Source organism: Pempheris klunzingeri, chromosome 10 (genome assembly GCF_042242105.1).
Source record: "Pempheris klunzingeri isolate RE-2024b chromosome 10, fPemKlu1.hap1, whole genome shotgun sequence".
Lineage (NCBI taxonomy): Eukaryota > Metazoa > Chordata > Actinopteri > Acropomatiformes > Pempheridae > Pempheris > Pempheris klunzingeri.
Window position 1 is genome coordinate 5881910 of NC_092021.1, and position 23974 is coordinate 5905883.

The 23974-nt window shown below is 41.7% G+C and overlaps 1 protein-coding gene across 1 annotated transcript in view; it reads left to right on the forward strand.

The window, feature by feature from the left end:
- gli2a (GLI family zinc finger 2a) overlaps positions 1-23974 on the forward strand; it is a 79185-nt gene that overhangs the window by 12263 nt on the left and 42948 nt on the right. Inside the window, exon 2 of the mRNA XM_070837752.1 lies at positions 4329-4468. Coding sequence (XP_070693853.1) covers positions 4354-4468 — 115 coding nt within the window. The 5' untranslated portion in view covers positions 4329-4353. The remainder of the gene's footprint in view (positions 1-4328; positions 4469-23974) is intronic.

Below are 23974 nucleotides of genomic sequence, written 5' to 3' on the forward strand. Positions count from 1 at the left end.
CACATTGACTGAAAGATAGGAAGGAAGAAAGTAAAGAAGAGCAAAGCCTGGAAATCTTCAAAATGAGAGGGCCTCTTTTGATGTATGTTTGCATTCCTTTCAGTGTTGGTGAAAGGGGAGCTGTTGAACGGTAGTGGAGGAGCGGAACACTTGAAACTGACCGAGGCGCTAAGAAAAACACACGCCAGGTCTCACAACAAAAAAAGTCGTGGGACAGAGGGGGTTGAAGGTACATTAACAGAAACAGGAAGAAGAGTTGAGAGAGAGAGAGGGGTGAAGATGAAGCAGGGAGACAGTTCTATCTAAATCAGAGAAAGTCTTCAAATTGGCCGAGATAATTACTTGCTTGAGCTGTAAATTCATTAGTCAAGTCATTATTCTGACTTTTTGTTTGAAGATTTTCTCAGAGAAACTCCACAAACAAGTGATTCTTCACTAGAAATGAGTGGAATTATCTCAACCCTCCTATGAATTTAAGACTGACTGGCAAAAGAAAACATAACAGTGACTTTCCCCATTACCTCAATCTTTTTCCTGTACCTCTTGTGGTTAAGTGGCATGTCTGGATGGTCCATCAGAGCGAGGGCTAGTGGAGGAAAATGTAATTGTACAATCTCTGCTTATAAACTGTACTCTTCTCTGTTAATATTTGCTATCCTGTGCTAACAACACAGCAAAAAAACTGACACATTTTAGTTAGAAATCATTAAATATAGCAATTTCATATTTGACCAGAACATTTTCATAGTGTGGGCAGACTAAGTCTGAAAACAACACAGAAGAATTTGTTGACTTTATTAAAGAAAGGACTTTTTTTTGGCATCAATGTTGACTTCCAGAACAGTTAAATCAGAAATGTCACACTTGGAAAAAAACAAATGCACAGACACAGATTCTGCACCAGACCTCACTTTGAATGTTTTTAAGATAATTCACCAAAGGCAAAAACATCCAGTTTTGTGGCTGTGCGGCAGGAAGGAACAAGAACAAAGCAGCCTCACTATAAAACCTAGGGTTAAGGTTTCGGATATGGTTAGTCTAGCCTTATCCGTGAAAAAAGCAGCTTTGCATTTAAATTGAAGACAAATAAATCATTCAAAGCAGTGATCTGTAAGATCCTTGTTTTTGGATTTTGCTGCTAGACAGACATTGCTATGGGTTTTTTTTTTTGCACAGTAAACAGTGAGGCATCCGTGGAGCATCTTTTCCACCAAATTTAACACCACATCCTGTAACAGGTCTTAAAGACACCAGCTGTAGAAGATTTCATGACACAGCTAGAGTTAAAAGAGGTGGCATATCAGACATAACAAAAATGTTTGTAACATTTATTTGGAAAAATGGAGAATCATTTGATTTCTTTGGAGTTCGGTCACTGTATGTGCTATAAGTGGGGGTAATCCTTCCCAGAGTCTTCAGCCTGTGGTCACATGGCACTAGAAGGTGTGGTAAGAGGAGGGTTTGGGGGGGGGGGGGCTTATCCTGTTCATGCCGCAACGGGCTGCCCAGCCAACCAGAAGATGAGAAAAGAAGTGCACCCTTGTTGTTTGTTCGCCTTTGGCCCCTGCCATCTGCCACTTGGTTCCTGACACCTGTACCAGCCCATCAGAGCTGGGCTTCCCTGTCATCAGGGGCAACACGGGTCTGGCCTGTAGGGAGACACCGGGTAGGGGATGGGGGGTAATGTAACAGCCCCGCAGAATTAAGGGAAGACATCGGTGGGGGGTGTCAGGGTGAAGTTAGGGCCACTTTTTGGGAAATCAAATCAAATTTAGCAGGTTTATTGTCAAGAGTTTTTTTTAGATCAAACAGTCCCCTAAAGTGCACCTGCTGATTATTTTTATGTTTAGGTAAATGACCTTTACAGGTGCTTGTACCCCAAATCTCTCCTCATCAAAATATTGGCTCGAAGTTCAGAGGCAATTGGAAAGCAAATAGTTGGCATGCTGTAAAAGCATGGAAACAGCTATTAATGCGGTGCCAGATGTTCATCAGACGGTGATGTTAAGGGGAAGATTCTCAGTTACTTTTAAGGGGCATGCTGCTTGAAAGACAAACTCCGTTATTGTGAGCACTAGCGTGTTCATAGGCACATCTTATCCAGGCCAAGAGGGGTTTCGCTACCAAAGAGAGCCTGTTCTCTGGCCAACTGTGAATAAGATAAAAGTCCATGAAAGAGCACATTAAATTCTATCACAAAGGTGATGTCAGAGTGACGGAGTTCTCCAAGACAAGACTCGAGGACGTTTTGGCACCAGAAAAAAAAGAAACAGATGCAGCCTAAACCTGTTAGTCACCCACCTCTAATCGGCTTACATTGGCTTGGTGACAGGCGACTGGCACCTCCAAAGGGTCACAGACATGGCTGCTAATACACACACCTCACAATAAAGGATGACATGTTGGATATCCACATGAAACCAAAAACAGCACTTCACACATTCAGCTAGTGATAACCAGATCACCCAACAATGACTTTTTCCTCGCAATGACAGTATTATTCTCATAATTCATCTCATAATTCTCATAACTATGTATTTAAAATTACATATTCTCATGACTGCATTAGACTGAGTCTGTTTTTAATGTGGTCCTTTGATCCTGTACATTTTTTCTGGACTTTTTACCTGCCAAAAATCTCATTTGTTTCCCCGACTTGAGTGGAAATTCATTTTCGGATCGCTGTTTCAGGGTGTTGTCTGTGTCTTTTGGGCACAAGTCAAGTCATAAACACATTTGTTTTTATAGGACTTGAGACTGCAAAACAATTTATTTGGTATGTTTGTGTAAAAATTTAAATAAACTGACTTCCAATAGCTGCCAACAGGTGTGAGGGGAAATTTAAAGTGCTTCATTTTGGATGCCCCAAAGCATTCAGATGCGTAGTAAAAATGCCGTGAGTTTGTGAGTCTGGCACCTGTGAAACATTAAGTCATCCGCTCTGATTGCATCCAGTTGCTCAGTCTTGCCATAATGTCATCTCAGCGTTCTGTCAAAGCACACAGACATGTTCTCGCCAGCGTCTGAAAGCAGGTGCAAAAGCGATGACCGCAGGCTAGCTGGAGAGTGTGGAATGACTTCTTCCTCCCAGGCTGGGACCGGGGTCTTGTTTGTTCTCGGCAGAGGATGATCTTGTAGGTCCCACCAAGTCAAACAAGTGGCACGTTGCCAAGTCATCAGGCCATTCATAGACATGAGGAGGTATTGACACAGTGCGTGCAGCTGAAACCTCAGTGCTATGGGACGCTCACATTTACCATCAGGACTGAGGAGCACTGTGAACTCATTACATCAAATTGAGAAACCTATATGTGTTTAGGGCCTGACCTGACATTAGTTAAACTCACAGAATAAATACATACACATCTCTGAAGAAATCAAAGGGTAAATATTGAAATACGGCAGCAAGGGAACAACAGACACAGAAACATTTGAACCTGCCTTTCGCTTTTTTGTCAGCTGGGTCACGGGAGGATAATGATTGAATGGAAAAAAGAAGAACATGTTTTTGTTTTTTTTCCTTTTTTAAATGTGAGTGTGTGAAGATGCATTTATTTTTGTCAATTACTACAGTGTTTTTAAAGAAGCTTTGCTAAAGGCGTAAGACTTCATACATTCCATTAAGTGTTTTCTCGCAGCATTCCTGAAATTAAAATCCCATCTCCAAGTTGACATAGTTTGCTAGAATTTTGACAGCAGCTCAACTCACTGTAACTCAATGGAATCTCTTATCTGTTTTTGTGAAAAAGTGAAGCTCCTCATATTCTAAGATAAATGGCCGTTTACCACAGCACTTGTAATTAGAAGGTGAAACCTTCCTGAAATTACCAAGGTTACTACAACTCCTATAAACTTTTACCGAGTGTGTCGATATGTATACATGCCCATGATATCCACCAACACGAACAACATTTTGCAGCTAACTAATAAATAAAAAAACAATAAACAAATTTAAAAAAAACAAGTAATAAGATTGTTATTCGGAAAAGGCCATCTTTATTTAGACAATGATGTTGAATGAGGTTTCGCTCCAAAGCTGTTATATTATGCATTACAACAAATGTCAGTGTGATTTTAAATGTTTTTTTCTTATGAAACAGTAGCAATTTGGCTCTCTATAGGTGTTGCTCTCTGATCGGCCATTCTTGCTGATTCATTTCTCACTTTAATTGCTTGAAACAAGCCATAATTATTTCTGCTTGAAATTTTAAATGTATTACTGAATTTACACCACAGGATGTTTTTTTGGTTTTTTTTTTGCCTTTTTGCATGGCCACAGCCCGCCAATCAGATATTTGACTTAACATTAGTCTCTCTTGCCTCTCCAGGTTGTGACGGAAATTGAAGAGCAACATGGAGACTTCAGCTCCAACAGCCACTGAGAAGAAGGAGTGTAAGTCTTCGGGTCTGGATGGAAGCAGCTTCTCAGAAATTCCAAAGAAGCCCTCGCCCACCACTCTGACCAGAGGTACAGCTATTTTCTAATGCTCTTTTCTCATTTACCCTTAATACTAAATATTTGACAGGGTGGACATACGGTACACACAATAGCTAATGTTGGGAGGAAGGTAATTTAAGGTAATAGCACTGGCAGCACTTCAGCTCCGTTCATTTTAAATGCTAGCTTAATATAGCACTCCTGTATCCTTTTGTTTTTCTGTAGGATCAAGTACTCTGTAGTGCAGTGAACTGAAACATTATGGCTACTCAAATAAGTAGCTGGGTGGCACATGAAAAGAGTTAGACCAAGAGATTGGGGCTGCATGTTTCAGAGATGTCAGAGAATGGGTGATGAAAAAATGTTATAATGAGGTCGAAAGACCTTCTTCTCACCTCCCAAGTGTAAATTTCATGAATTACTAAAAAAGGCTGGCATAGCAGTGGACAACATGGTTTATCAGAGGCCTTGGATAAAGGCTGGGAGGAGGGAAGCACCTTTGAAATGCTAAGAAGATGTCATATGACATTGTGGCGATAGCGGTATTTCTGCTTAATGATGGGCTTGGTGGCCTGCCACAAGAGGAGTTATGAGCATTAATTGTTTAGGGATGCAGGGTGAAAAACTAGGACGTTTCAGTGCGCCCTCCCTGGCACCTCCACAAAGAGGCCACAAGTTTTTCAAACGAGCAAAGAAGAAAATATTGCGTTTGCCATGACATGAATTATTCAATCATTTACACAGTTATGACCATTGTGTGTCATGTAGGCTGTGGGGGTTTGATTTCCATAACCTTGCACCACTGAAAAAAACTAGTCTGCACCCATCAAGGGTTATTTGTGCTTGTGAGGTAACACAGAGGGTGCAGGATGTGCAGGATTCCTACTATAAAGGGGTCATAATTAAAAGATGAGAGCTCATGTTTTCATTAAAGAATGTGTGATGAAAACTCTTGATAATGAGGTTTGAGGACCTTGTTCGGGCCTCTGACTCGTATCCAGCATTATAAATTACTCACGCCCGCTGGTGGAGCCGGCTGGTGGACACTGAAACCCCTCAGGAAGACACACTGGCATCATCTGAGGGGCCACCACAGGAACGTATCATTCAAGTTGTTTTACTGTTTAATGAAGGGCCTGGTGGCCTGCCATCGCAAAGCTCACTTTGTCACAAAGGGGGGCATTAAAAGTAGGACGTGTGTATATCATTAGATAGTTTTAATGCTCTGCTTTTGTTTTAAATTTGATTATTCCTTTTTATTTGTACCATTTCTCAAATTAGTATCTCTGTGGAAACAAAAAATATGGGGCAAATTTGAATAAATCAAGTATCTTTGAAACAGCCTTTGTAAGATATCACAGACTGGCTTACTTAAAGGTTCTCTTTTATTCAGTTTACTTGTATTTGAGATGGATTTGAAGTACTTCAAACCACGCAGACTACATTACCGTTTTTAGGCTTGAAAATGAAACCAAACAATACAATAGCGTAACTTAGGACGAGACATCCTGAGAACATCTTGTTCACCCTAATCCGTCGTGTCAGCTGGCCGTGAATCTCAGAACTTGTTTCATGAGAGCTCACTTGTTTCATGGAGACATGTCTTACCCTGTTGGACTTGTCTGTGTTTTCTGAGTGTAAAGACATAATGGAAGTGTGTCTGGCCACTAATGCAGGCAGCGTGTCAGGGTCCAAAGAGATGTAAAGGAAAGAGGATAGAGGCCAAGGATGCTGGCACAAAAAGCGCAGGTCGGGTTCAGTCCATATGATAGGCATCGGGGCTTCTTTCTCAGGGCCTTGTTAATGGTTTTAAATGGGCACCCACATTTTGTGTGACAGCCTGCATCTGTCTTGCTACAGGGCATGCTTCCACAGGCTGGGCCCTTGCAACCTGACTCCTAGGCACAATTTACGAGTCTGTGTCGGCTTGTGCTTTACCATGTCAGAGTAACATGTGTTCAGATTAGGTGCCCGCTACCAGGACTGTAAAACATCTCATGGTTTCAAAGGAATACCTGTGATTGATGCACGCCCTCCTCCCTTCTTCACAAGACTAGCATATGGATGCTCAGATGTGCTGCTGTATTTTGCTGCCTTCCTCTGGCCTCAACTGAGGAAGAGCAATGCTTTCAAACACAGATCTGCCAACTTGTTGTTTTACTACCCTTATTATATTCTGAGAAAGTTTTTTCCGACGAGAATTTTTCCATCATTCCTCACTTTGGTGTTGACTGTACGAGGCCAGTGGAGCAGACAAGCTCAGTAACACTCTGATTATTTCTGCCCAACCAGTGTGTTATATTCATTTTTCTTAGAGTTTGGCCGTAGCTGGCGAACTCCTGACAGAGACTGATGTTCTTCAGCAGAAAAAACACATTGTCCACAGATAATTATTCACAGCTTGGATGTATCTAAGGAGGATGCCAATGAGAGGCGCCACAAAAAATATGTCTTCACCTTTGTCAACACTTGCCATCTCACTTGTACTCAAAGAAGAATACAGCATTAAATCACCCAACCACCAGTTTTCCCCCATGAAAATTGATCAGCTACAAGTCAGACGAATGGATGAAGAGGAGAAGTCTGGTATAATTAGTCTTGCAGGGAGTCGAGCGTGGCTTTACGATAAGAAGCCGTGTGTTAATCATGGCCATCATGGGTAAGTCCTAAATGGAGGTAGAGTCTGAAGGGTGTCCCCCGGGGTCTCTGCACTGACCACAGGGCCTTTCTCTGGAGGGTGCTCTGGAGCGGGTCACAGCCCCCCTGGCAGAGAAAAATGTTCCAGAGAAAAACAGACCCCCACCTACTCCAGCTCCCTCCCCGTCCACAGGCCTACTCCAAAGGGACAGCCACTAATCTTCCTGAGAAAGAGATTTCTGTCTTTCTTTCTATGCTCCTAAATGAGGCTCTTACGCTGCTGTGGTTCCACAGACCGGGTGAGGGGTGGAGGAGGAGGGGTGGGGGCTCAGTGGCCAGGGTTATGCAGGGATGACCGCATTCATGCCAGACCCCTGTGTCCCCTCTTGGTTTAACTCCTTGGCCCTCCACCTTAGTTGAATAATTGAGAAAATGTATCTCCTGTCGCCTGAAGTTCTACATATCTAAAAAAAAACCAAGGAAGTGCAGTTCTTCATAATAACCATGATACTGCATAATGTCCAGGCAAATTATTCTTTGACCAAGGCAAAAGAACTTGTGGGTTAAGTGTAACTTTACGTATCTTTCCTATTTAAAGAAATGATGTAGATCAAGTTGCATGGCCGCACATACAAGAAACACCTCCCTTGGCTCCTAAAGCCTTTAAACATGTCATGGATTTCACTTTTAACAGCCCAAAGTACATATTCGTATCCCCAGTGTTGAGAAAGAATCAGCTCTATCAGGTGTCATCTACAGTAACATTTTGTAACAGCATATCAATAATGCCTTTCCTGATACTTGAGAAGACCTGCAAGCAACAAGCTTACAGGAAGGCCTATTGACCAAGTCCCAATGTTGTTTATTTTCCTGTCAGGGTCTATAGCTGCACACTATCAGGAACTCACTGCTGTCCTCCAAGAATGACTTCAAGAGACCGATATTGTTTCTGTCCCGGAATGACTTTCAATTTATGGCCTTCTGTTCGCGAACAACATCATCTGTCGAGTCAGTTTACACTGGGATCTAGCGGCCGATATGTCCAGTACGTACCCTAACTTAGAAGTGGACACATCTAAAGCAACACCGCATCCACGTTTTTTTCATTCACATATTAACCAGCCAGCCTGCTTGAAAAAACCTTGCTTGAAATACTTGAATGACTGGCTATCTGAGCTACAAAGATCAGTGCTTGTGTTAATTCATGTGGCTCTTATAAACAGTTAACTTGGCTGCTTTCCAAGTCACCCCTCAACTCCCCTCCAAGCTTCCATCCTCGTATTTCTTTCTGTCTGTCTTTCTTTCTTTCTGTCTTATCTAGAGTTTCATTTTGTTTGCTGGCTGGCCAAGACTGGATTTAAAGAGTATTATATATGCTAAGTGAAAGCAGAAGGGGGATATCTTGTCTTTTCATTCGTTTTTTTGGCCTTCCTGATTGCTGCGTAAAAGCCAAAAACACAGGTTTTTGAGCCTTATGAACTCGCTGAAGTTGCTGCTTTTATCATCACTCATTACAGGGCGTTCTCATCACAGAAGTGCTGGCCTAGATACTAAGAGAAGGGAGCTGCAGTAGGAGGCAGCGTGGTTCTCCTCATGTGATAGCAATTGTTCAGATTAATATACTGTATATGTATTATCATTTCTTTTTTTATTTAAACACTGAATTATACATAAGTTCCCTGGATACTTTTTTTTTATGTTTACTTGAAATAAGTAAGCAAAGAAACCCCAAGCTGAGTCCAACCATAGAGTTCAGAGGAATTCTTAACAAGTTGAAAGCACTATAGAGACTTCCTAGTTTTGAAAAAGAATATCTCAAGTCAAATGTTTATTTTAGTGAATTCTTAAAAGACAGTCATAAAGGCAAATATTAAGCAACCTAATCTTCACATTGTATTTTCTAAGCCTATGCCTGTAGTGTGTTGACTGAATGGAGGACTGACAGCCTTTGGCAGGTCTCTAATGTGGTTATGAAACATAAATCAGGCTCAAATGAGAGGACATTTTCCGATATTGGTTGTTTCTTTGGAACGCTCTGCCTTTGCTTCAAAGCCTCTAGATTTTAAAAAAGCAACGTGGTATGCTTTGGGCAATGTCTGCGAATATAAATCTCTCTGTACCAGAGGCGTCTACACACACAGAGCCCAAAGACAACATGTTACATTCCTCGCCGTTTACAAGCAGTGGGAGAGGAGGTGGAGGCAATATATGGATGCTTTAGGGGATTAACCAACACCCCATCGGCCAGCTTTCTCTCCCTATCCCTCGAGTCTCTCCCTTCTCCCTGGCTTGTACTTCCCTTTTTCTTTTTGTGCTTCATCCTCTCTTAAATAGAAAGCTCTTTCCCAGCATGCAGAGTGTAATCCATGCCCTGCCTCTAAGACACTTCCTGCCTGTTTTGTTTGTTGGACTGATGGGAATCAGCCCAATAAGGTGCCTAGCTCTCTTCTCTCCTCTAAGGTGTCGCCTCAGGCAACCACTTTCTTTTGAGGGGAAGACACTGCATGTTATTAAAGAACTTGTTGAAAGTCCATGGCCGTGCATCTCAAAGCTGAGAGCGCTCAATCTCTGTGACCCAGTGTAACCCTTGGTATCCATCAGACTTGAGCCACCAGCCTGCCAGCCTCGGCTACTTTCCTCCACTAATGTAGCCCCAGCACTCACAGTTCAAGTAAAGCAAAATAAACGTCCGAGGAGTTTAGACGTGGTAAAACAAAAATGTGTGCTTGCTGTAAACAGGGCCGGGAGGCGCTTATGTAAACAGGCCTGCTTCTTATGGCTGAGTTGGTCTAAAGGCGGACAGTTTGTGGTCAGGCTCTTCCGGTTCGTATCCCCTCACCCCTTCCACCACCACCACCACCCCCACCACCTCCCCTCGCCTGCAGACACAGCTGTGTTACGCCCTCGTAGAAACTCTGCTGGAGGACAAGAATCAATCCCAGCACTGCACGGAGCAAAAGAAAAAAAAAAAAAAGCCCACTCACCCATGATGAGAATTGCATGTCTGCAGTCACTCAGGCATCAGTCGAGAATACATAAAACAATATACAGTTTGAAAAGTTGCCTTCAACACATCCCTCCAGGGAGAATGTTAGTGTATTTTATTAGATATTCCATGCTTCTACTCTCAAGATGCCCAACAGCCACAGTTCAGTAGTGTCTCAGCCAGTGGACAAGAGGTGCCTTTACAAATAATGCTTGCTTTTACCGCCCCAGAAAACAAGAGGAGGAAATTGATTTTTGCCATCAGTGAAATTCCTCCTGAGGGTAACACTGCTTCTTGTAATTACAGATCTAAGATTTCACTGCTGCTGCTCTCCAGCCTCTGCTAGTATTTAGCAATTAGCCTAATCACTGAGAGCTCTGGGGCACAGTCGCATAGAGCCAGACTTGTTCTTACATATCACCTGCCGGCCTGTGGGTTCACTCAACGAATTGAAATGGGTTCAAACTTTCTAAATAAAAACGGTCGCGGCCAGAAACAATATCAAACCATTCTGCCGAGTCTGTGGCTAGGTTTGCAGCTGAGGTGAAGGAATTCCATAAACATTTAGGAAAAAATATACTTTATGATGTATTTTCACGGTCACGTCCCCAGTAGGGTAAATCTTTTTCCAGACACCATGACACCAGCCATCACCGGTGTCCTCATTCCAAGGACAGGACGCTGACGAGCGGCAGTAAACTGCGCTACCAGCAAAATAAGCAGATGAGGTTGCCTGAGCAAACACAGCGGAAACAGGTATAACAAACAAAAGCTGTGTCTGCCCACAACCCACTGGCTCTTAAGGAAAAACAGAAAGGCTTCCCAAACAAACACCACATATCAAATCTGGTGTCGTGTTTGATTCCTGCAATTTACTATTGCATTTCTTATTTAACGTTGAGACAGTTTTACTACATTTTAAGCCTATTGCATAGTCAAAAATAAACTAGGAGACACTGAAGACCATACTTGAACTGCGATAGATTAAAGGAATAGTTTGGGGAAATATGCTTATTAGATGTCTGTCTAATGAATTGCGTGGAATGAAAATGGATATTTAATGATTACTTTTGTGTCGTCGTATGTGTATAAAATGAGTCTTAGAAATACCTTCTTGTCAAAAACATTTGATTTGGAACAATAATGACCCCATTTGAAACTGTTGTCTGATATCTATGTTCTTATCTTGCTCTTAAAATAAGCAAATAAGTGAGTTTCCTAAAATGTCCAACTATCGTTTCAAGGCCTCCTCACTCATGTTCAACTACTTGTTAACACACAACTATACACAACTATAGAACACCCCATGAAGGAGGTGAAATGCGTTTGAAAGTTAGTAAAAAGCTAGTAAATACATTTTGCTGACAGCTAATTAAGACTTGCTAACTCTGATAAGCAGATAAACTGAACTAGAGTTTGAGTTGAATTTATTTTGTCTGACTTTCCAATAGGAGGCCGGTTTCCGTGCGCAGTTTCTCTTGTATTATTCTTAACTCCAGGATAGAAAAGGATTTTCTGCCAGCCATACGCATCTATTTGCCACAGTGCCACATTCTTTGTGAGAAAGTGCTTTGGGATTGCACAACTATTAGTTACACTGCTCTGTAATGATAGCAAAGCCTGTCGTAAGGGCAGCGTACAGTTGTCATGGTCCCTTGAAAAAAAAGCAAATAAAATGCTGCCATATGGAAAACTGATTTGCAATGCCATTCATCATACATCTGCAGGAAATATGCCGGGAGAAACAGGAATAAAGACTGTCGTTCTGTAAGAGCTGGGTAGCGACAGATGATTGAGTGCGACCGCTGGCTGGGGTTGGCAGTGTAGTTTTATTTTGGTACGAAAGAAGCCGCTACAGTTGTAGAAACAGGATGTCTGAGATTTAAATCTAAAATTCTCCTCATTTCACCTCAGCCAAACATTGAATTTGTCCCATGGCTGATAGTTTTACCCAAAATGCTTGACAGTGCCGTGTTTAGCTTTGATGGCCTCACTGTAGTTCAGATCAGATTCAGATGTAGGTGGTGGAAAACAGATCTAATAAAAACATTTAACTGGCATTGTGACATTCTTTGATTCCAGTTGCACTGTAAAGCAGTTATGCAAAGATTTACTGAGACCTATGGAATCATAAATAACAAACAACTAATGAGAAAACAAGAAGCCACTGCACACAGAAATTAGTGACATTAGTGAAGACCAGTGTTGGTCAAGTTACTTGGAAATAGTAATAAGTTACTGATTACTGATTACTTCTCCAAGAAAGTAATCCAGTTACTTTACTGATTACTTACTTTTAAAAGTAATTAGGTACTTTAATTACTTTACTTAGTTACTTTTCAAAAACATGATGCACAACCTGAATACACTATAAAGCAATAGACCTTTCAGCCTAATTCTATTCTTTCTGCATATTCCATTATATAAAATTGAATCAAATGAAACTGTCTTTTTTAAAACTTGTTTTATTAGTTTCAGTCTTTTAACTTTATGCACATAAACTTATGCACATTGCATCACTAAGTCCTGTTGCTCTCAAGTCTATTTTCACCTGTTTAGCAGGAGAGGGGCCCTCGAAGTTTCGCCCGGTGGAACTGGATGTGGTAGCCGCAGCGGGCATATCGGTGGGGGGAACCGGGGGTTTGACATCCCCGCGCCGGCTAGCTAGGTGCTTGGTTAAATTTGAGGTGGAATTTTTTGATGTGGATAAAAGTTTTCTTCCCACGCAGAGTGTACAGCGGACGCTAATATTTTTGTCACCTTTTACCGAGTCAAACTCAAAGTAATGTCGGTACTTCCAACCATTAAACGCGGTATGTTCCTGCTCTCTCCCGCGCTCCATGTTGTCTCTTGTTCTTCACTTCACGTGTCTGTTGTTTACCACTGACGTCGCGCCACTAATACGTCATTGTCACGAGACAGTCTCACAAAACAAAATCACGATTTAGTAACGCAGTAGCGCAGTAACGCAGCCTGAAAGTAACAGTAATCTAATTACTGTTTTTGCAATTGTAATCCCTTACTTTACTCATTACTTGAAAAAAGTAATTAGATTACAGTAACGCGTTACTTCTAACGCGTTACTGCCCATCAGTGGTGAAGACCAATCAAGTACACAACTTTGAATTTCAAGTCTTTGTGTTCAAAGTCGATCAGCCATTCATTTATAGAGCCAAACAATGAAAGTACCCTCAAATGCTTTTCTGTTACTTCCATAACTGCTGAAGTATTTTTTTCAGATGAAGATTTGATGACTATTTGATGATTATGAACCTTATTGCAGTAATCACAAAATGAGGAGTGGTGTACTGCTCATTTTGTGATTATTGCAACAAGGTTCATCGTTTTGCTTCATTACGTAAGTGGAAGGAGGTGGCCGTCTGATAAACAGTCTCTGTATGAAAAGGGTTTGTTGAATGAAAGCCTGTGTGTGTTAGTATAGCGTGTAAGCCTGTTGTGTTTTGTTTGCCAGGTGATTTCCCCAACGATGTTAGCTAAGCCTAAGAATTTTTGGCTCTGGCTTCAAAGAGCAGCAGGGTCGTCCCCCTGGCAGCAGCAAATACAGACATGTTTCACAGCAGGCATGGATCTGACATGCGCAGCACTGCAACCAGGATGTTTGTCTACCTGATCACAGTTATCACACGTCCACAATATATCCAGTGATTTGTTGAAAGATGCTGTAGATCGGCACATTAATACTTGTATATTGTCCCCCAAACACACACACACTCAGTGGTCAAACACTTAGTGACAGAGAATTAAATGACAACCATTTATATGGACCCATGAAGTCAAATCGAAATAGGCAAATGAGGACACCTAAGTGTTGGTAATTTTCACATTAGATCTTCAGATGGGCATTTTTCAGAACGGATTCCTCAATAATGAAAACTATCATTAGTTTCAGCCCTATACTTACATTCACACACGTTCACTGTGTACTCAGTAATACCATCTAAAAGTACATCCACACTAAAGCTGTGTTTATGTTTGACGCAAGGGGTTGACTGTGGCCTATGGCGTAGGGGGTTATTTATACTAAAGTGCTGAATTTCACTTGTTGATAGCACCACAGCAGGACTAAATGGATGTATTATACCTAATCCATCATACAATCTTCCATCATACAGCCTTTACATTCTTTCATTTACTTTGTGATGAAAGTAAGTAAAGGTGAACGTGTGTCAGCCGATACCCGAGTTACCCAACCAGCCCTCAGTAGGGTGGCATTTTTCTCTTATTGATTTACCCAACAGAGACACAGTTTTGTTTTTCGCTGACCTAAAGAAACAGAAGAAAGAGAGATTTAATTCTTCCTATTGTTTAGGTCTTTCAGTGGGGACTGAAAGCTTTATGCAATCAACCTTAAAATCCTAGTGTGGACGGCATTTTCAAATTTAGCTGGCTAAGTGTGGATGTATAGTCTCACAATCACCTTTTGACCCTGTTAGCTTAACGCAGCCTTGTCTCCAGATCATTGTCTTATCAGAGATTATAAGGGTGGCATCGACTGTCATGGTGAAAGATTGTACTGTCTGGCATGTTTCGGCATGGTGGTCCTTCCACAGTCAAGCCATTGCATTCCTAAAAAGTACAAGTCACATGGTCATTTTGTGTAGTAGCATGTGTAGCTCAGCTAAAACTAGTTTCAGACACATTTTATGCGAAAGGCGAGAATGCGTGTGTGTCCGAGTGCGCTTTTTGCATGAGGGCAGTGCACATTCTCTGTGTGTTAGCTTTTGGCAAAACAGGTTTGAGGTGCTTAAGCGATAAAGGTACTGTAAATCCTCTTTTCAGCAGAGTTGTAGTCTTAGAGAGAATGTAGCCCATCTGAAATTCCCACGGAACAAAGAGGGAGGCAGAGGAGGGAACGTGGTGAAGGAGAGAGAGAGAGAGGGTACTCAGCTGAAGAGGGGGTATTGTTTACATATCAAGACACTTCCTCTTGCTCCGAGGAAAAGCAGTAATTTACCTTACAAGGTTTTCCAGTTTAATTTCTCCATTGTGCAAGGGATAACCCCTTAATTATAGAGGAGGAAGTAGCCCTAAGCCCCGGACAGAGGGCGAGGGCTCACAGAGAGTCTCAGTGAGTGTTGGACCCCCTCTTCCCCAAACCTTGATCTGGATTCCTCACTCCCTCTTCGCTGTGGCTATTTTGCCTGTTCATTAGCACTTTTGGGGTGTCTGGACGCCTGCCAATTAGTGCTCCGCTCCAAGTAATATTTCCTTCTGTGAGGCTAGACCAGCATACTGGTCGAGACTTATAGGCGTCTGGGCCCAATGAGCAAGGGGTGAGCGAGGTTAGGGGCTGGCACAAGCTGCCAAAAGCCTGTGGACCCCTACCTTTTACAGACTGGAAATCATTTCATAAAGTCATCCCAGCTTTGGAGCATTTAATGCACAAGCCATCTCATAAAAATTTAAGTAATTAACATCCAGACTGCGTGCGAGCAAAGTAATGGCATAATGACAGACATTAGCAAATATTTACCTAAGTTATAAATGTTCCGAGAAGTAGGTAGGGTCAAATATATGCATACTGCAGAGCTGTCCGTCAACATGTTATTAAGTTGTGTATTCAGTCTGAAGAAATATGCAGAGGGTTTTTTAGCTCTTTACTTATATTGAATGCACTTTAACTTGAAGTGACAAGTGCCAAATCTCTAATTGGAACCTCATTTTTTCTCAAGACATTTTCACATGATTTTGGAAAAACTAGGTTTTGAAGAAAGAAGAATAGAAAATGAATAAGCAAAATCATAATCCATTAACAAATTTTCATTTTCCTCGTTTCAGCTTCTTAATTGTGAGGATTTCCAGCTTTTCTTTATCGTAGGTGATAATAAAGTGAATCTACTTGAGTTTGAACTGTTGTTCATACAAAACCAGCTATTTAAAGACGTTATCCTGGCTCCCCGATGAAATTGTGATGTGCACTCTGCACTATTTTCAGATTAGTCAGTGGTGGAAACAATAGTTACCTACAACCTTAAAACAAATTTTTTTTCCAGTTTAGAGCGAAGCAGTTCAGATCATTGCTTCATGCTGCACACTTTGCCAGATGTCCCTGATCCATTAAACCATCCCAAGAGACATTTTATTCAATTCAGAACATGAAGCCATCAAGACCGTTTTTTTTTGTTCATGTGCACATGCAAGTTTTCGTGGCAGGTTGATTTAGCGTCTTGTAAGGTGTCTCATTGCATTGTTGAGAACACGCTATGTCATGCAAGCGAAGCTACCATAGGGCTGTTTTTGCAGGTGTGCATTAAGTTAACTCAGTTCTCAGACAGCTTGTGATTTTGTGAAATGAGTGTGTGCATGTATCCGTGTGTCTGTGTATGTGTGTGTGTTGTCCTGACTGCTTAGTGTTTAGCTTTGGCAGCTTGTCATAGGCATATAGACAGTGTAATTGCCCCAGAATTTGGCTGTGTGGCAGATGGAGTAACAACAATAATACAAGGTTTTCATTTTTGGTGACTCACCGCTTCAACACACCAGGACAGGCGAACAGAGCCGCTTAAGAAACTAGCCAAGTTTCGAATATTTATTAAAAATTTGCTCGCTGTATTTTTTATGGCAAAGAGCTTGTGATTTTTTTTCTACCATTGCCACTCTCAAAAGTCTGCATTGGGTAAAGTAATGGTTCGATGGGAGTGTTCTGTACTTCATGTTCAGCAAATCATAAAATCATTGCTGAATTTTAATGAATCATCCCAGACTAATTTTACTGTGTTGTGCAGTCTTAAGATTTTCTTTGACCTCATTTTAGTTAAAGTCAAAATTTTATTTCATTGTTTGTTTAAAAGATGCCAATGCAACACCATCCTGTGCTCCGTCTTCCTCCCATGCTTAACACAGACACTGCTACAACTTCCTTAGCATCTTTTTAACCCCTGTCTTTTTCTTCCACTCTCTCTAACTTTCTCTCTCCCTCCTCCTCCCTTCCCTCTTCAGTCTACTGCCACACAGTTACTAGCACCATTAGGCTGTCATAACACGGCACGTATAACCTGAGGTGATCCCAGGACTGAGTGAACCGAGCGTCCCTTGGGTAAAAAGCTGCGGCAGCCGAGCAGGATTGCTACCTCATGGTCTGGGGTGATGGGTACCACATGTAAGCAGAGGCAACCGCTGGCCCTAATAGGAGCTGACAAGTGGCGGTCTGACAGGGAGAGATCAGATGGCTTGGACTGGCCTATCACTACAGAAACAGAGCTCTGTTTCTATAGGCCCTATGGCAGAGTAGTTTGCTTTAAATAGACTCTTTGTACAGAGGAAACACTCACTCATGGCTCCCCTTCTACTTTGTCCCCCCAACATTCTAGACCTACGCCGGCTTGGTAGACGCACGTGCTGGAATTCATATTGTCCCTTGTTTTGAACTAATACTTTTAATTAAAGGATCGTATGGACTTAAATGCTATGGAGCAGTTTTTTCTATAAGTGGGTCCCCATTTCTTTAATGGTACACAGTCCCACCATGGGAAATGAACAGTGGTCCTAAATGGGAAATGAACAGCGGTCCTAAATGGGAAATGAACAGCGGTCCTAAAGGGGAAATGAACAGCGGTCCTAAAGGGGAAATGAACAGCGGTCCTAAATGGGAAATGAACAGTGGTGTCCAGTATCAAAGTCACATACTTTCTTGTTTCTCCTGTATAGGGCTGTCACTCAATACCTTTCCGGTATCTACCAAAATACTACTGTACCATGCATCAAAACCTCTCCAGTCAATTGACACCTGCTCTAGACCCCTTTTGTACACAGATCTAGAAGCCGGCCAATCATCATCAATATTTTTTTAAACAATACAAAGTCCTACTCCTTGGTCCACTGTAACACTTACACCCCACACACCACACAAGAACACCTGCTATCACCAATCCATACGGGGGGGTGTGTGTGAAAGAATCACAGCTTTTCTGGAGTGTCAGCTGGCACTGATGCCGGGAAATAGGACGGAAGTTTATTGACTTGGTGCATCTCGTGAAAACAACCTCAACTCTGGTTCGTGAGCTTACATTGAAAACAGTAGTCTGCATGACAAGTTTGTGGCATGCAGACTTTGTCATGCACTTTCTGCTACCATAATCTCGGGATCGACAACAGTATAATTGTCATTGGCAAACTGAGATATACAGGGAAAACAATAGTGTTGAAATGTTGATGGGTTTAGAGAGATTGATAGAAACTAGCAGTTGCACTACTGGTAATACATTCTGTGCTTAAGATTAGGTGAAGCCACCAAAATCACAACGGTTTTTAGTCTTTGCTGGACTCATTATTCTTTCCCCCTCTCCTAAACCACAGCATACAGTGCCACTTCACATGGTGTTTGCTGTGAGCATTTAATGTGGTGCATTTAAAGAGAAGATTAAGAATAACACAGTGGCAGCATGTGGCACCCTTTCTCCACAGAAACAACAAGAGATGGTCGATAACGATCACAAGTGTGCAACATGTGGATCATTATCAAGAGCCAGGCAGGGACTGTTAAAAACTCAATGTGCTTTTTGATTGAGGCTTTGAAGCAGGGCAAAGGGAAAATGCTTTCTAATCAAGGCCTTGCAAAAACAAAAGCCACAATGCCTAAACTCTGAGAACACCATCTCCAACCTAGGGAGCCAGATGGTTTTAGTTTGATTGTTTCTACTAAAGGGAGAACTAAATGGAATAGAGAAGGATTTATATGATAAGTCAGTCTAGAGTCATTTGCTTGTTTAGTATGTAAAAGCCGAGCATTGATTCCCTTTGGGGATTCTTTAAGATGTATAAAACAGCAACATTTTCTAGGTTCAATAAAAAGAATCCAGCATTGGAAACAGGCTGTAAGGGGAATTTGTCTTTTTTTTCTTTTTGAGTGAGTCAAGATAACCGTACGAGACGTAACTCTGGATTTGCTCTGGAGTCTGGAGTTTGGCTCGAGTCCACGCTGTAATTGCTTCATCATGTCACTCAATTGCGTTTTAAGACTGAGATAGCACACGAGACCCTCTCCCATTTCCGGGTGTCTTATTTTAGCCGTCCGAAATGTCAAGATTTGATGAAATCCCACTGTTATCATCACGGTTGTAGTCCGAGTAAGAAGTATTTACTGACAGCGTCTTCAATTTGTTCTCCAAGTGTTTCATTTTGTATGTTGATGGAAGCTCCCTGGCAGTCATTCAGCCTAGAGAAGGACTCACTGACAGAGTATACTTATGCAGTACAAAGGCCCATAGTAAAAACATTTAAGTGTGGGTCACCAAACATGGATATGTTATTATTATACAGTGCGGATTATATTTAGAATTTAAAACTGTTTTAGTTTTTATCATCTATGGTATGATGGTGTAAACTCACCTTATTCAACATTTATGTTACAATTAACAATGCCGTTGGTCACAACAGGCGTAGAACTGTATAACCAAGGATTTAGTATTTCACTTCCATTAAGTTTGAGTACCCCCCAAAGAATGGATGCAACAGAGGCAAAACTAGTCAACTACTTAAAGGTTCTCCAGAGGTAGAACATACGTTTTAACACTGGGTGAGTTATTCTGAACATAACTAGGAAAATGACCTGCAAGTTTAAGGTCAGGTACTTCAGTAGTTATAGAATAGTATTTGAAATCAATATTGGGTTTAGATTTTCATGATTTATGCTGATTTATACTTCTATAAATATCAGTCACTCACTGACTCTTACACTGAAACCATTCTTCCATGTAGAAAAATGGAATTTTCTTTTCACATGTACAAAAATTGTGCTTTCAACTTTTCTACAAATGAGGCCCTCATCTCTGTAATCACAGCTGAGTTCCCTACCTCTCTCTAGTTTCAGATTGCACGGGGACCAGGGATAGAGGGAGTTCAGGCCTTAATCAAAACCTGCATGCTGTAGCTACATTTTCAACTACTTGATTGTCTCGCTGTCATCGCCATTTCCATTCTATTTTTCATTTGCTTTGACCCACCCGAAGCAGCCTTTAACTTTTTGATCATATGCCTCAATGTGGAATTGAATTTTCTTTGTTTTGACATTTGTGGGTTTTGACATATTCACTGAAACACTGGAAGGGCATATCTGTGTAGTTTAGAGCAAATGAACACACAATGCGGTCCAGATGCAGAAACACTACCATGAGTCAATGGGAATCCAGTGAATTAATATAAGAGTCAGTTCCTTTTGACTTGTTCCATATGAACAGTGGAAGCTGTCATATGACATAACCCTTATGTGTTATATTCCTACTGACATCTTCAGAGGACTGATTTCACCTGTCACCTGTGACTGTTTAAGCCAGCCAATTAAAGCCTCTGGTATAACAGGTAGACCTTTTGTGATCACCAGTGCCTTGCTTAGCTTTGACAGGGCCTACTGGCCACTATGAAAAACACATGTACGGTCCACATTCTTTATATAATCTTCTTGATCAGTGGTGTAGTGCAGAATATAATCAGGTATACGGCAGGTACCTTCTTATTTTTCAGTCGCAATTGCGTATACATCACTTAAGTCCCCTCTGATTGATCATTTAGGGGAGTGCTGCAAGCATGATTTAAACAATGTATCTACAGTTCACTGTGCGTAATGACGCATGCGGTGTCTTTGCCCAGTGCACATAAACTACAGTCAGTTAATTGACTCACTGAGAGATTGAAGAAAGTTTTTCTCCAGCTGTGTGCCTAATGCGTGCGTAGGTGTTCAAAGGGGTAGAGGAGTGTTAATGCTTATAAACTTGATCCCTGTAAACGTGTTGGTCCATGCCTGACTGCCCAGCCCATCATGAACCAGTATTGCCCCCTTGCTACCGTGGTGGAAGGGAAGAGACATAAAGGCCAGCACACACTCCCTCCATCCTCTGACAATGTTTACCATGTTGTCGAGATCGCTCCGAGGATTGTGTGAACAAAACTTTTCCATTGGCTCCCAGGCGTCACTCCAAACGTGGCGAGCACGGCCCTCACTGTGCAGTCCCATCGGCAATTCCAGCTTGGCTTTGGAGGCTGCTGCTTGCTTTGATATCAGATGATATTAATGCGCAACACAGGGTGCATTTATTTTGTATTTAGTTATTGTAAAAAGAAAAAAACAATTACTTTAATTTCTCTCACATGGTCATGAATGTACATAAAATTGGAACAATAAGCTGAATGAGCTGCCATAACTTCCTCCCACTGATTCCAAATGTATTCAATGGTGTTTTAAGGTTTGCTAGTTTGGATCCCTGGTGCTTTGGGGAATATCTGCGGAGGAGTGACTTCTCTCTCTTTTAAAAGCTGAAGTGGTTTTGAGCAAGGCACTCACTAAAGACATAATGCTCTAGCAGAGTTGCTCAGTGGTCGTCGGCAGAGGTCTGTGGTTAAGCTGGGCAGATCCCCAGTGCGAATGTGTGTGTAACTGCGTAAAAGTCAAACAGAGAAAAACAGGGTGCACTGACACCAAACTGGACGGTGTATTAAACTGTTATCACAATAATCCTTTCCTTCAATAGATAGCTAATAGGATCACATGCTAAACGAATGCTCATAATGCTAAATCGAGATGCACAATAAAAGAAAATCCAATTAAATTGTTTCATTTCTATATGCGTTTAATTTCTCTTATTCTTATTATTCTCTCACCCCATTATAATCTAATTTATATTGAAGTAGGATAATTGTTAGGAAGTTGCTAATGTGATTTTTATTCATAAGGGTTTTCCCTCATGAATGAAAGTTACATTAGCAACTTCCTTATGATTAAGAGCCCTTCCTGACCACATCCATGATAGTGTTTGTCAGATAAAGGAGATTCCCCCACAGGCTTACCCCGAGGTGACTCAACTCTCTCAGTGTCACACAAGGGAAGCAGTGTGTTGGCTAATTTTATCACACAATGCATGCTGTTTGTCAGCACAGCTCCAGTGACAAATGATCCCTTATCTTGAGGGCTGTTGTTTGTTGTTGCTGAGTAATGTCCTGGCCACTCGTTCTTGTCTCTGGAGCCTTCAGAGGCTTCAACTGTCAGGAACTACATTCACATTACAGCCATGTGCGCACATGTGCACACCTGAGCGGACACAATCGCAGTTGGTAGGATTTCAAGTGAAGCTCTGCTGAAAACCAAACTTTCTTTGATGTGTACACAAACTGGGGTGTCATTTAGCCTCCAGGCTGTTTTCTATGCACGGCATTTTTTTCTCTGTTGAGTCTTCTACCAGTCAGCTTGATGGCCTTTCCATTTGCCTGCATAAAATCTAATGAAGACAGACATTTAGACTAACATTGAGAAAGCTCCTTTTCTTTTCACAAATCCCTCTTCTGTATAAATGGTTCAACCTTATTGCCAGCGAGGGACTGATGAAAGCAACATGTGTTACTTATAGGGCCCCTTGTTTATTTGACTTTCATACTTGCATTAAGGCCGAGTAAACATATCAACTGCCCTCCAGACTGCTTTCGCAGCGCCACCCTTGCTGCCAAACGTAGCTGCAGGGAGGAGAGACAGAGATCTCCCTGGCAATAAATGAACCACTGATTAATGCCATTCAGCACTGATATAGTTGAGGTAAAAGAATTATGTGCAGTTTTATATTTCAGAGTAATAAGCCTGTGCATCTGCAACAGAAATGGACTCTTTACAAAATATGTATCATCACACAAGAACAAGTAAACCAGAAGATGTTTTTTTTTTGTGAAAAGAGGAGCTTTTTCTTTCGTAATCCTGGTACCCCACAGCAGAGAAACATAAAAATCACATGTTTTGTGACCTGGCAGATCCCAGAGGCTGTGGCCCTAGTAATTCATGCCAGTTTTGACTCCATTCCTTATTCTCCCTCCTATTTTCTTTCCTCTTTGATCACTAAAAAACTGATGCTATACATTTATTTATAAAAAAAAGTAGCACTGCCTGGGAGCTTTTCTATGTGCTAATGTCCCTCAAACCAACAAAGGCACCAAACTTACACTTCAGTCATTCCAACCGTCTTCAGCTAATAAACTGTCCCACTGTCCAACAAACCGATCCATTAGACAAGTGTATATGTGTAGCTTTGTGTAGCTTTTTTTGCCCCCCATCTTTGCCCCTTTTCAGACAACCGAGCTGTCCACCGTAGCAACCAGACCTCATTTCACTGATTCTGTTCAAAACAACCTGAATACTTCAATAAAGGATAAAGTTCTGAAAAAGCGTGGCCGCATAAGGGTTGCCATTAGCTGCACTGTTAAAGTGTTTTAAATTAAATGAGTTCGTAAGTCAGTTCGTTCTCTGTCGATGAGTGCACCCGAGTGCCAGTGTTCTGGCATCGGTTGTAAGTCCAACGAGCTGAAGCATGGAAAACAACTCTGCAAGCATGTCATATTTTACTGCTCCCAACAGCAGGAATATAGGGTTGGCTGATGCTGTTGCTCCACATTAAGGCATCTGAAAAGTAGGTGTGAATCTGGCCCATAATCATATACAAAAACAAAACAGGTATTTCTATAAGGATACAGTGCACTGCAGTTGAAAGTGATCTTATATCCATTCAGCTCAGATTAGAGATCATTTGACATTTAGCTCTTTATTTTAGCAATCCAAAGCGACTTACAGTGTTAGACAGCAAAGACACACCGCTGGTTGGGGGCTGGTTGCAGTTGGTCAGAGGCCCTCTGACCTGCTTCACAGCTGTTTCTTGTTAGTGCATTAAAACAAATTCCCAGATTGAGATGGTTTCCACGCTGAATCCTGCCCAGAAGAAAGAGGCCAGACAAGGAGTGGGTTTAGAAGACCCCGCTGGTGTGTGTGTGTATGTGTGTGCGTGTGTATAAACAGCTCAGTCTTAATGTTTTATCTTATCGGGATAGATGACCTGAGAGCGCAGATGCCTGCACTTAAGATGTCCTGCCCTGTGTTATGAACGCCACCAACAGTCAGCTGAGCCGGTCTTGATTTCTTCAAAATC